Genomic DNA, 12,500 nt, shown 5'->3' on the forward strand with positions numbered 1-12,500 from the left:
TCCAACCAGCTTCTTCAGAGATAGTTTTCGTGCTGCATGCAGCGATGCTTCCGTTTCGCTGGCATCTTGTTTTGAATACGCGATCGGTGCTCACTCCAGTGTGTCCGGTTACTCCGGTGATCTTCCCACTGATGGCCTCGTTTATTCAATCTACGCAATCATCAGCTCAGCTGTCGTCTCTTTGGGACTTGGTGTTGCCTCTCTGTTCAAGACACACCTACCCATCTACCCTCCGCAGGCGTACCAACGCATGCACAACCCACTGAGCACGATCGGAGAATGTCGTTTGGGTGGCGGACCGAAGCGAGAGGCCGAACAAAAAAAAAAGTGATTTGCCAGAGCGAATGAAGTTGTTCGACTGGCCCAAGTGGCGGCAGGCACGATGCTGCTAAAACAGTATGAGAATTGGAATTGATTTCTTTTAGCAGCAAACCAAAAAGAACGAACGAACGAACGAACGAACGTTCGCGAGCGCGTCGCCGTCGGGGACAGTTGGTGAACATGTGTGGAATCGGAAATGTTAGGCACAACCCCTGGCCGTTGGTTGTTGACTCACCAGTTGCCGTCACCCATCCATCTATCGTGGCATCGTCGCATTCGCGTGCGTTGCAAGATTGAGATAAGGTTTTTGTTTTAAATTTTTTTATTATGTGGTTTAGCAATGAATGCGCCGCTATGATGTAGACGGCGCGAGGAAGAGTGGCGAGAGAGATAATTTATGAGGCATCCGCGGTATGATGTCGCCAAGCCAAAACCGATGGTGCTCCTCTGGCACGTGTGTGAGCGATTCCAACGGTTGGTTGGCATGTTGGCGTTTAGCGAATTGCCGGCGTTGGTCGGTCGTTGAATAATTCAAATTTTAACGGTAGCATTGTGAGATGCTTAGGTGTGCGTATATGGATGAATGCATTGCCATTGTCGGGGCCGGTTTTGCTACCGATTGCATAAAAGTATTTAGAACTAATGCTCCGTTATTTATATCCGTCATTGAGATCCGTCATTGACATTAATTGCAGAAAAGAATGAATTTTGTTTACATCCTTTAAATGGGTTTTTTTTTATACAAGAGATTGTTTTAATCTCTTATCAGAGTTTTCTATGGAAAGTGCATAAAGTGTGTAAAGCGTGTAAATTCAAACTTCCCAAGTTAACGACAAAAAAAAGGTAAAAAAAAGTTTAAAAAAAAAAACCTTGCAACAAACCGCAACCGAACGACGTGACATAAACGGAGTCACGCGATCTGCGTTTTGACAGTCGAAGCGATGCGACTTTGGGACACTATGTTGTTGCGTGTGTTTACAAACCGTGGGGCGCCTTCATTCATGAAAGCGTGGAAGAAGAGGAGATGAAGAAGGACCTACCGCCCTCCTCCCCCTTTCTGAGAGGATTCACCGATTTGTTGGTGAGGGAGGTCGGTGTGCGATTTTCGCGCGTAAAACCGGCCAATACTGCGCATGCGTTCCGGTTGCGCTTTCGCAGCACACATTGAACCGGGAATATCCGGTTGGTCCCGTTTTGGCACCTGGGCAACACTGAGGTAGGAAGGATGTATGGGTTAAACTGGGGCTCGTCCGTTTGCGTGGTTGCTATGGTTACACCAATCGGGTGTACTACACGCGACGGAACCAAAACAAGACCACCATCACTCGCACCCCGCACCGGCCATACCGGTCCCAAGCGTGTATGTTGGCAACAGGTTGGGCGGGGGCCACACTACTACCAAACACTATCGGGTGTACTATATGGTCGTTGCATAGTATGCGCGATCCAAACGTGCACTACACTGGCATGGCATGGAGTGGGTGATCGTGCTTCGTTCGTTTTTCGGTATTTGGCTCGGAAGCTTCCCACTTCCGTCTGACATCCGCCCAAACCACCGGACGTGGGCTCGTAAAACGCACGTGGTGCTACTATCGTGCCTCGTGGGGTGGCCGCCAACGTGCGCCAAGTTCATTGAACGCGCCATTGGCCACCATCCGTCCGTCCGTCCGTCCGTCGGTCGGTGTCGGCTGCTTCGGGGGTTGAAACACGTGCAAAGCGAATATGTATCTTCACGATTGTCGCTATCCGGCCCTTTTTCTCACTCATCCCTCCCTAAAAGTGGGACCACCGTACATTCCGTTATGTTTGCGCGCGCCAGAGGTGTTGGAAAAGATGGGCCACCACGCGTTCCGGTCCGCACTGTTTACAAACAACGACGCATATGTGTCACGGCGCACAAATTGCACCAGCTTTTACGATTATGAGCCCTTCGGCGGTACACCGCAGAGTGTACCCCATAAACCACACACATTCTTCGAACTAGGCCACAGAAGAGGCACCGGAGAGAAGCGCGACATTCAGATGCAGGTCCTCTCCAACGCAACGCGCGCACATATCAGCTGTTTTGTTGAGTGTTTTCGATTCGATCTGCTACTAACCGCCCCGGAGGCGGTGGTGAAATGGATTTCTCGATGCCAGAACGGAGAGCGGACAAGCGGAACTAATAGAACCATCCTTTGCCTGGAATGCCTTCATCGTGTTTGTGTGCGTGCGTGCGTGCACAACTATTTTTAAACGCTTCGACGAAATTGTTAAAGTTACGATATCAGCCTGCAATCGCTCTACAATGTTCTATTTCCGGGCATCCGTGAGATGGTTCTTTTGGTTTTCCGTGTTTTCCGTTCCCGTCCCTTTTGAAGCTGTCGTGACACGGGTTTCGAACCAATAGCGTGACAGATGATGAGTTCGGCGTATTGGTTCGTGCCGGTCTCCGGAGATGGAGTTGGAGGTAATTATTCTAGACGTCGGAACCGCTGGTGTCATTTAGTTGCTGTGAGTCATCAGAATATCGGAGGGAGCGCTACTTAGCTATGACTCAACCAATTATTCGCAGCTATTTGTTCAATGTTGTAGTACTTTAATTTTATTTGAATGCTTAAAGAATGAAGTTATTCGAATTAAACTCACCTATCGCTCAGATATAACAGGGCAATAGTAATTTCATTTCAAATCCATTACAAACAAATGTTACAAAACGGAGTAACAGAACTTTTACGATATATCCATGCCCAGTTACTAAAAGAACTATTTAAAAATAATAATAGTTAGTTACGCTTAAAAGGTCGTAAGTTCGCTTCTTCCAGTTTTAATGGTCAATTGTTTATATGCGCTAAACTGTAACATCTAACCTCAGACAATCTGCACCACGGTTCGCTGATGCTAGAATGAACTCATTACCTCCAACATTGTCTGTGTTCCCTAGGGGGTAGAAACACGCGGGTTTGAGTGAGGACTCCCCATCGTATCGAACGCACCATGCCTGCGATGCTCATTTGCATACTACGCACGAAACAATAGGGCAAGCGGACGTTTCGCTCGCCATGGACCAGGAATAGACCGTAGACCAGCAGCAGCAGGCCAGACGCTGCTTCGACCACATTACAAACCGTCCATATTCCCAGGAAGGAGGCGCAGTTCCGCCGTTGGTCCACCGACAGTTTCTCGATGGCGAACTATAATGCGATGATAATGGAGGTTCCGTCGTTGCGCTATTGAGTGATGTCAAGGTGGAAGTCAAATTTGACTACCAGCAGAACTTCGCCTTCCGTGGGGGGTAGTGGTCGGTGGATGATGAGGGACCTAGCCTAGCTAGCTACCTTGGTCTACCATATTCTTCGTCCATGGTGATTGCCTTGCCACGAGCAACAGTGCAGCAGCAGCGAGAGTGTCAGAACTCGATAGAGTAATCGTTTCCCCCCGCCGGGTGAAGATCACGGGAGCGCACGACAGCGGAAAGGGACTTCTACGCACTGCATGACATTGTTTATGGGGAGGAGAGGAAGGCGAGCTATTCCTCCATTCCACAGGTCTCGGGACAAAACTAACGACGGTGTCAAATAGCGGCGTATAGTGGAGTTGGTCTCGTGAAGTAAATTAACCGTGAAGCCCCTTTGATGCTGCTACCTGATAGAGCGAAGTGCGTTCCCTGTGTGCGGGATACATATTATCTTTCTGGCTCGTTATCTTGATTTTAAATGCACGTTTATTTACCAAAGGGCCTCGAAATGGATAGCGGCCCTGCGTGGTGGATGCCACTTCGGAGCGTTCTTCTTCGGAAATAATGTCTTTCTTACCGACTGGAGCAGCGAGCAGCCCGTCTTTATGGTTTGTCTTGATTTGTAATGGTGCACCAGCTCAATTCGTCCGCCGTTTGACACCGTCGTTAGCCCTTTATGTGGATTGTGGAGGATAGCTTACCCCCTGCATGAACACTCCATTGTGAAGGGGTTCGTTTGAGAACATGTTGTAACTAATTTTCTTTTATCTTTCAACATCATCAACAACACCACCGTCATCGACAAACAACGAAACTCGCGACAACGACGGGAATGCAGATGGCAAGTATATGGTGCTGCCGTCCGGAGAGCTGCACATTCGTGAGGTTGGACCTGAGGATGGATACAAGAGCTACCAGTGCCGCACCAAGCATCGACTGACGGGTGAAACGCGCCTTTCGGCCACCAAGGGACGACTGGTGATCACAGGTAATTTGAGGGCTGAACGCCTGGTACCGGCCATGCCAGATGCCGGCCATGCCTCGCCCAGCACTTTGCTCGTCTCGCACAAGGGGCAAGAGGAGGATGCGCCGAGTAGCGCCGATAGCATGATGATGATGATGATTTAGCAAAGATCTAGAGCTCACATCTCGCACACAAATGAGTAGACACCATGTCGGGTGTTAACTCATTTGTTGTATGTGGCTCACGTTTTTCGATTCTTCGCGTCATGCTGTTGGTTCGCTCTGGTACCTTCTGCTGCGGGGGATCTGTAATAATGTAAAGCATTCTCGCAAGCGCGCACTCATACCGAGCACCACTCACTCACCGGTGGAAGAAAACAAACTATAGCGCACTATCGTATCGTGTATCACACATCACCATCGCAGCTCATCATGTCGTGAATCACTCGTTTAGCAGTTCACTCTTGCTATGTCTGCTTGTTGGTGGACGTGTATGCAACCATCACCATTAGATGCCATCGCCCGATGCACGCGAAGTAATACAATCTTTAGGCCGGCCGACGATCTCTATGCCACCCAGAGATGGCCTTACCATTGCCTCGGCACGCGGTGTTGGATTACGCGCTCAAATTGAGCAATAAAATTATGCCAGAAGAGTATCAAATTTTTGAGATCAGTTGGATCGCGTGTTGGATAAAAAATGTAATATGGTTTTTAGTCAGTTCATACAATCACTAAGATGATAATGAAAAGGTGTGAAACGGAATGGATTCAATTTAAAAAAGATTTTTTTGAAGCATATATTACTGAAAGTAGATACTTACATAAGTAGCAAAATGTTCCTTATCCAATAATAATTAGCATTCCTGTAAAAGTTAATAGTAAACCTCTTTAAAAGATATTGGATGCACATTTACGGATCCGAAACTAATGTTTAACGATGAAGAGAAACAGCTGCGAACTGCTTTACATTACATTCCCAGATCAAGTGCGATTCGAACAAAGTGTTACTCTTGTCGCAAGTGTCTGGAACATGAACGCGCTCTCGTTAAAAAGATTTTTCCATGCCGCCAAAATGGGTGTGTCTAGGAATTCATGGTGTTCAGTCTCGGTCGTACAATCGTGCTTCCACTCACTTGCTATAACATCATCCGTCATAAAAGTAACTAAACATCAAATTCCATACAGTCGCTAAACGATCAGAAACGGTGAAGTTACACTGTTATCGGTCTAGTTTTGACTTTCGTTCCATATGTTCCCTAACCGTTGTGTGTTGACACTTGAGTAATACCATATGTTTGTTTTGTGATAAACTTCTTCAGTAAGTGATAAATGCTTTCAATTTGCGCAAAGCTTTGCTGTCCAACGCAAACATGTTGCTAACATTTATTCTGTTTTGCTCCGTGTAAAATTTCTTAAATATGAGTCATCAGTTAGCACGTATCAAGTTAATAGATTCAAGATCAAATGTTGGCGGAATGCTTGCCTTCACGGTCGCTCAACACTATCAATCACTAGCCGTTCGGCTTTCTGGAGCATTGCACAACCAATAGCAATATAGCGGCCACCATCGCGTGGCGATCCCATTGAACTGATAAGACTCTGTTTGCGAAAGCCTCAATGGCCACGAGCATTCATTCATTAAACCGCTTCGTTGTGAGCTGTTTATATTACTATTGAGTTGTTTGCAACTGTTAGTTATTGCGCTTATCAACTATGATTCTACAACAAAATAGTTCTTTCCTATCTAAATAAAAGTGACGCATCGATTTGCCTTGTGCGTATTTGCTTTCTAGAAATCTGAACACTCCTAGTAATTGATCGTTTTTGTAGCGAAGCGTTTAGTTTTACTTTTATGACGTCGATGATATAACGAGGCAAACTAAGCGGCCATTAAATTATGTAACTGGTCCAAAATCCAGAACTACGGTAGCTTATTTTGCCCGAAATAACCTTACTACTAACATTGAATCAAAACAAATTGCCTGAATGTTGGGATAGGGTACCCTGTGTTGCGTGTAGAAGAACGTAAAATTTTGTTGAAAACCCGGTCCGGGCCTTCCGTTGGTCCGTTTGACGTATAACAGTAAAGTTCGGGACAAAACAGGAGCTTGAATTTCTTGTGCCTGGTGGACAGTGGAATATCTGTGGCTTGCCCAAGTCTGTCGGGTGGTTTGAGTTGAGTACTAACCAGGACAAAGTGTGTCATTCATCACCCGGTGCGGGCGCGTTGAGTTTCTTTCGGTTGCATGCACTGCTTTGCACTGTGCACTACGAGCTCGTTCGAGATTCCGATACGAGCGAGCGGAAAACCATCGGATATCGGGCTGCTGCGTATCTTTCAAATGGTTTAATCGCACTATCTATTTGGTGCTTTGGGTACCTGCACTTGAAACTAACTAATCACCTGTTCGTGCGCTGCGTAGACAACACCGAGAACTAGCATTCACGGGTATGGAGACGAATCCACGTGGAGATCAGCTGGACTTTGTTGGTACATTGCCGATTTGGCGCCTTCTTTTTGTGTTTATTTGTTTTTTTACTCCTTTTAGAACCACTTGGTAGGGTGGCTCCCAAGTTGACCTCTTCGTCAAAGATCATCACGGCCGAAGTGCGTCATAGCAATACGATAGCTTTGCTCTGCTCCGCTCAGGGCTATCCGATAGCAGTCTTTAGGTAATGTTACGCTCCTTCACCAACTAGTTAGGCCCCTCTACAGGTTCTCTCTTCATTCTTGTACATGTAATCGCAGGGCTTTCCGTGGGGCTTTCGTAAAGTGTTATCTTATGCTTTGCTCACAGGGCAGTGAACACCATCACCTTCTGCGTGTCTGTTGTGGCACGGCAAACGGTATACCATTAATCTGGGTTTTCTCTGTTACCTAGAACCGCTCGCCAGCGTTGCACCACGCCTAACGACTGGAGACAAGAGCCGGAACGTTGACATCCGAGTATCGCACAACATAACGCTCCTCTGTCCGGCTCAATCCTTCCCGGTACCATCGTTTAGGTGAGCTACTCGGGTGTCGAAGGTTTTTGGTGGTCCGACCGTTCCGTAAATGGCGCAACACCGACACCTCTCGGTTAAGCTTCTTATTTGCTTATGATTCTCGTTTTGGAGGGGCGGGAAGGCACTTTGCTAGCATACAAATGAGCTGTCGCATTCTGCCGGAATGAATTTAGATCATTACTCATTATCCAACAAGACAAATGCATTCTTCTGCACGTTCGAGTTCGTGGCGGTATGTTTTGCCATCTCCATGTGGTTTTGGTCGCATTCATTGTCGCCTTTTTGGTTCTCCCGCTTCTAGAACCGGTCGGCAGTGTAGCACCGCGTCTAACGTCGGGAGATGCGATGCGTGTGCAGCAGGAACAGCGCACGACAAACATCACGCTGCTGTGCCCGGCGCAATCCTTTCCGGTTCCCGCCTTTCGGTAAGCCCCCTAACTCCCGGGGATAAGGAATCCGCTATCCCAACATTTAGAGAATCAATTCAATAGTAGAAGACAGAACAGTCGCAAAGGTGGCATTTTTTTGGGGAGGTTTATACAGTCAGTCTAACGCTGTTGTGTATGTTTACCGGCAGAACCCGTCGGTAGTGTTGCTCCACGGCTGACGTCCGGTGATGAGAGCAGAAAGCTGCTCGTACAGAGGGATGCCAACGTCACGATGCTTTGTCCCGCACAGTCGTTTCCGGTGCCCGTGTTTAGGTAATGACAGTAATTCCGTGTAATAGGGGTTTTTGTAGCTTACGCCAGAAGCTCGCGGTTAGAAACATTGTGTATACCGGATGCCAACATTCCGTCATTTTGTTGCCAAAAATTCTCACCCTCTCGGTCAAACGTGTTTGTTGAAGTAAAATGGATTCGTGTTATTGACAGAACCGGTCTCTAGTACGGCCCCGAAGACTCCCTCCCTGACGCAGAAACCCATTTTCGCTGATCCTTCAAGCGATCTCGCGTTGCTTTGTCTTGCACAAGGATTTCCGGCGCCCAATTTTAGGTGAGAAAAGTAACGTGCATCCTCCAGATGTTATGGGGATCATATAGCTTCCCTATTTAGTAATTTGTTTTGATATCAATAGCTCGATCTAGGTTGCTTTTGTTTGAAACAATGGGTCCATAACAACGGGCGTTGATCACTTTTTGTAGAACCGATCGGAGCGAAGCCACCGGTATTATCGGTGGATAGTAAGAAAAATTGGATGGAACGTCGTGTCAGCACAGCGATCGTTCTATTCTGCCCGGCCCAGGCGTACCCCGTAGCCTCATTCAGGTTAGCAATTTAGTCGATCTTGTTACAAAACCGAACGTTTGTCCGTTCCTTCCCTCGTTGTCTAGAACCGATCGGTAGTAAGTCTCCGTCGTTCTCGAATGATGCCGTCACGGTGGCTGTCAAAACGGCGCAAAGCACCAGCACTGCCCTAACCTGCCAGGCGCAGGCTTTTCCCGTTCCCGTGTTCAGGTATGCACGTAGCGCAGGGGAGAATCCTTCGATGATCAACATTTTGGGAACAATTTGGTTTCGCTACTCGTCGTTGAGTCGCACGGTATTTGACGCGGCATTTGTATCTATGTATCCGAGCAGAACCGATCGGTAGTAAAGCTCCATCGCTATCATCAGAAGCAATAGCAGTGGTGAGGGCAGCATCTAACACCACCTTTGCGTTGCTGTGCCAAGCGCAGGCCTTTCCCGTTCCCGTGTTCAGGTAGTTTGAAAGTTTTTTCTTTCGATAGCTTCTTATTTGTCTTGGAATTGTCATTTGTGTAGAACCGATTGGGAGCAAGGCGCCATCGTTCTCTACCACTGTCATCACGATCATGATGGCACCGCTGAACAGTAGTGTGGCGCTGCTTTGTCAAGCCCAGGGCTACCCTACACCTGTGTTCCGGTAGGTCCTAGTTTTCGTGCGTATTAGTCGTGTCTTTTAAGCGCATCGTGGGGTATACATCCTTCCCAAACGCGTTAGTAAGGCTTTTGTTTATAACTAGCATGTTATTTGATGCAGAGTTTTGCGATTTGCGTATCGCGCATTTTTTGTACATTTTCGTTTTTTTTCTGCAGAACCAATCGGTAGCAAATCTCCTTCCTTTTCCACCGATGCAATGGCATTCGTACGAAACTCGGTCAACGGAACAGTGGCTTTGCTCTGCCAGGCACAAGCTTTTCCGGTTCCGATTTTTAAGTAAGTTCTCAAATCAGCTGACGCAGAGTATCCCTCCTTCCCATTGTATCCCACGTACAGATAAAGGCAAGGAGTTGTGATTTAGTGCAGTCATTTAGTGATGGAATACATCAGAGTTAGGGAATGGTTGTATCTTCCTTCTTCTGCAGAACCAATTGGTAGCAAGGCACCCTCCTTTGGGTCGAACATTATGACGTTCTTGGATGTCCGCTTAAACTCGAGCATTGCTCTGCTCTGCCAGGCCCAAGCGTATCCAGTACCGATCTTCAAGTAAGTGACAACGGTGGTCCCAATCCCAATGTTCAGCTACAAAACAGACAAAGCATAGCGCATCACTTGCGTCGTGATCTTGATGCTTGTCGGATTGATGTGATTGATTGTGTCTCTAGAACCGATCGGCAGTAAGGGTCCATCGTTCGCTACCCACTCGATGAACTATGTCGACAGCTCATTCAACCGAACCGTTGCCTTACTCTGCCAGGCTCAAGCATATCCAGTACCAGTGTTTAGGTAGGCACACGGGGGAGCAACCAGGGTACCCTATCACTTCACTGGGTTCACACAACAGCTCTGACACAACAGTTGTATTCTCATTGTGGTATTCTCTTTCCCTCTTCCCTCCCCCTGTCTGAAACGGTTGACATTGTAGAGCCGGTGGGTTTCAAACCACCCAGTTTCAATAACGATGCGTCACAGTTTGCGCTCGCATGGGAGATCGGAACGCGGGTTACGTTGCTGTGTAATGCTCAGGCCTTTCCAGTGCCGGTGTATAGGTAAAACGAGCAGCCAAGATACGCTGCTACACTTAATCAGAACGAGGGTACCCTGTCCTGGCATGGATCATGCAATTTATTTTCATTCCTTGTGGTAATATTTATGGGTGCGGTGTGTAACTATAATCTTGGCTATCCGAATTCAACTTATCCAGAGCCGGTCGGGTTTAAGCCACCCTCCTTCAATAACGACGCGGCACTATTTGTGTCACGTGCCGAAGCGGGTGAACGGTTAACGCTCCTGTGCAACGCCCAGGCATTTCCTGTTCCGGTCTATCGGTAATTGAATGTTTACATTTATTCTTTCGCCCTGTACCTGGCCGCACCCTGTAGAGCCGATAGGATCGAAAGCACCGACCTTTGCCTCTGACGAGAACAGTCGCTCTTATACGAAAATGAGTAATCACAGTTTGGCACTTTTCTGTCAGGCACAGGCTTTCCCGGTGCCTATTACTAGGTAGGTTATGGTCTGAATCGTTTAGCCGTCACTCATGTAAAGGAAACGTTACAATATTCTGTTCAGATGGAAGTTTCTTTGGGCAATTGGTTTTAGGATACTGTCACGCATTGATCAGATTGATTATTAGTAAAGGATTTGTTTTTTTTTTATGTTTTTGCAATACATGTTCTCATTACGAAGAACTGCGCTATTTACTGAACACAGAACCTGACTCCCAACAGTTTTTTGGGATTGAATTTTGGTAATTTTTATCGTACATTATTTTAATTTTTCAGAACCAATCGGTTCTAAGGCTCCGACATTTCCGTCTGATGCTCGCAGCATTACCTATAACAAACCGAGCCGCACAAGCTTGGCTTTGTTCTGTCAGGCACAAGCATTTCCTGTCCCCATTAGCAGGTATGTTTCACAAGCTACAAACCGCTGTTATGATATGTAATGTGTATAGCATCTTATAAACTCACCTGTGGTGCACCTGTCCCAGCATTAAGGAACAATTTACGGGCATTAAAGGGTGGTAGATGAATTATAAAGAATGTGCTCCTTTCTTGCAGAACCGATTGGCTCAAAACCTCCGACATTCAATTTTGATTACAAAAAACTGTATTTTGTGAAGCCGAGCAACTCGAACATTGCTCTTTTCTGTCAGGCGCAAGCTTATCCCGTACCGATAACCAGGTAAAGCACCGCCGAGTAGCCCTTTTCCGTTTACAACATTCTGGCATTTTGTTCAAATGAACACTGAACGCGGGTACGTCTAATGATACCCAAAATCCGATGCTCCGATTCCATTCCAGAACCGATTGGTTCCAAAGCCCCAACTTTTTCGTTCGACTCCAAAACGTTTACTTTTATGAAGCCGAGCAACGCTAGCGTGGCACTGTTTTGCCAGGCGCAAGCCTATCCGGTCCCTATCACAAGGTAAAGCTATCTTACTCTCGAGATTCAGGCATTGTTGACGATTCATCCACGCATTAGATGACCAGTAGGTGGGGAAGGTAATCCTGATGCTGGATGTTGTTGTTGTTCAAGAACCAATTGGATCGAAAGCTCCGACATTCCCATCTGATTCGGGTACCAGCTCGTACAAGAAGCCTGCCAGCTCCATAATCACACTGTTGTGCCAGGCTCAGGGTTTTCCGGTTCCCATTACGAGGTAAAATGGCGGGGTGTCCCATCCTGTAAGGCAATTTGGGTTGAATTTTTTAAGTTAATTTTAGTTACATTAAACGGTTTGTTTTGTTGACCATCTTTAGAGCCAATCGGTTCGAAAGCTCCCAGTTTTTCATCGGCTTCGCGAACGAGCTCCTTTGTGGAACCGAGCACGGCCAGCTTAGCGCTGCTCTGCCAAGCTCAGGGTTTCCCGGTGCCCATAACGAGGTAAACACTCCACCGTGTTCAGGCAGTTTGTGTTGCATTGTTAGTAGACGAGGGGAGGTATTATTAGTATTACGGTTGGGTGGTTGTTGTTGTTCATTTCCTTGAATTACACTCAACAGAACCCATCGGTCTGAAGGCGCCATCGTTTCCATCCGCTGCTTTGAGTAGCTCGTTCAAGTTACCAAGCACATCCACCATTGC

At 47.1% G+C, this 12,500-nt stretch overlaps 1 protein-coding gene across 11 annotated transcripts in view; it reads left to right on the forward strand.

Moving 5' to 3' along the window:
* Positions 1 to 12,500, forward strand: part of LOC125957810 (Down syndrome cell adhesion molecule-like protein Dscam2) — a 61,029-nt gene that overhangs the window by 9,108 nt on the left and 39,421 nt on the right. For 10 of the 11 annotated variants that reach the window (XM_049690785.1, XM_049690779.1, XM_049690788.1 and 7 more), the window contains exons 5-6: positions 4,377 to 4,526; positions 7,054 to 7,177. In XM_049690785.1, the coding sequence (XP_049546742.1) occupies positions 4,377 to 4,526; positions 7,054 to 7,177 (274 nt within the window). Of the gene's footprint in view, positions 1 to 4,376; positions 4,527 to 7,053; positions 7,178 to 7,811; positions 7,936 to 12,500 lie in introns of all 11 variants that reach the window. The other variant, XM_049690791.1, reaches the window with a different exon arrangement.

Source organism: Anopheles darlingi, chromosome 3 (genome assembly GCF_943734745.1).
Source record: "Anopheles darlingi chromosome 3, idAnoDarlMG_H_01, whole genome shotgun sequence".
NCBI classification, from domain to species: Eukaryota; Metazoa; Arthropoda; class Insecta; order Diptera; family Culicidae; genus Anopheles; species Anopheles darlingi.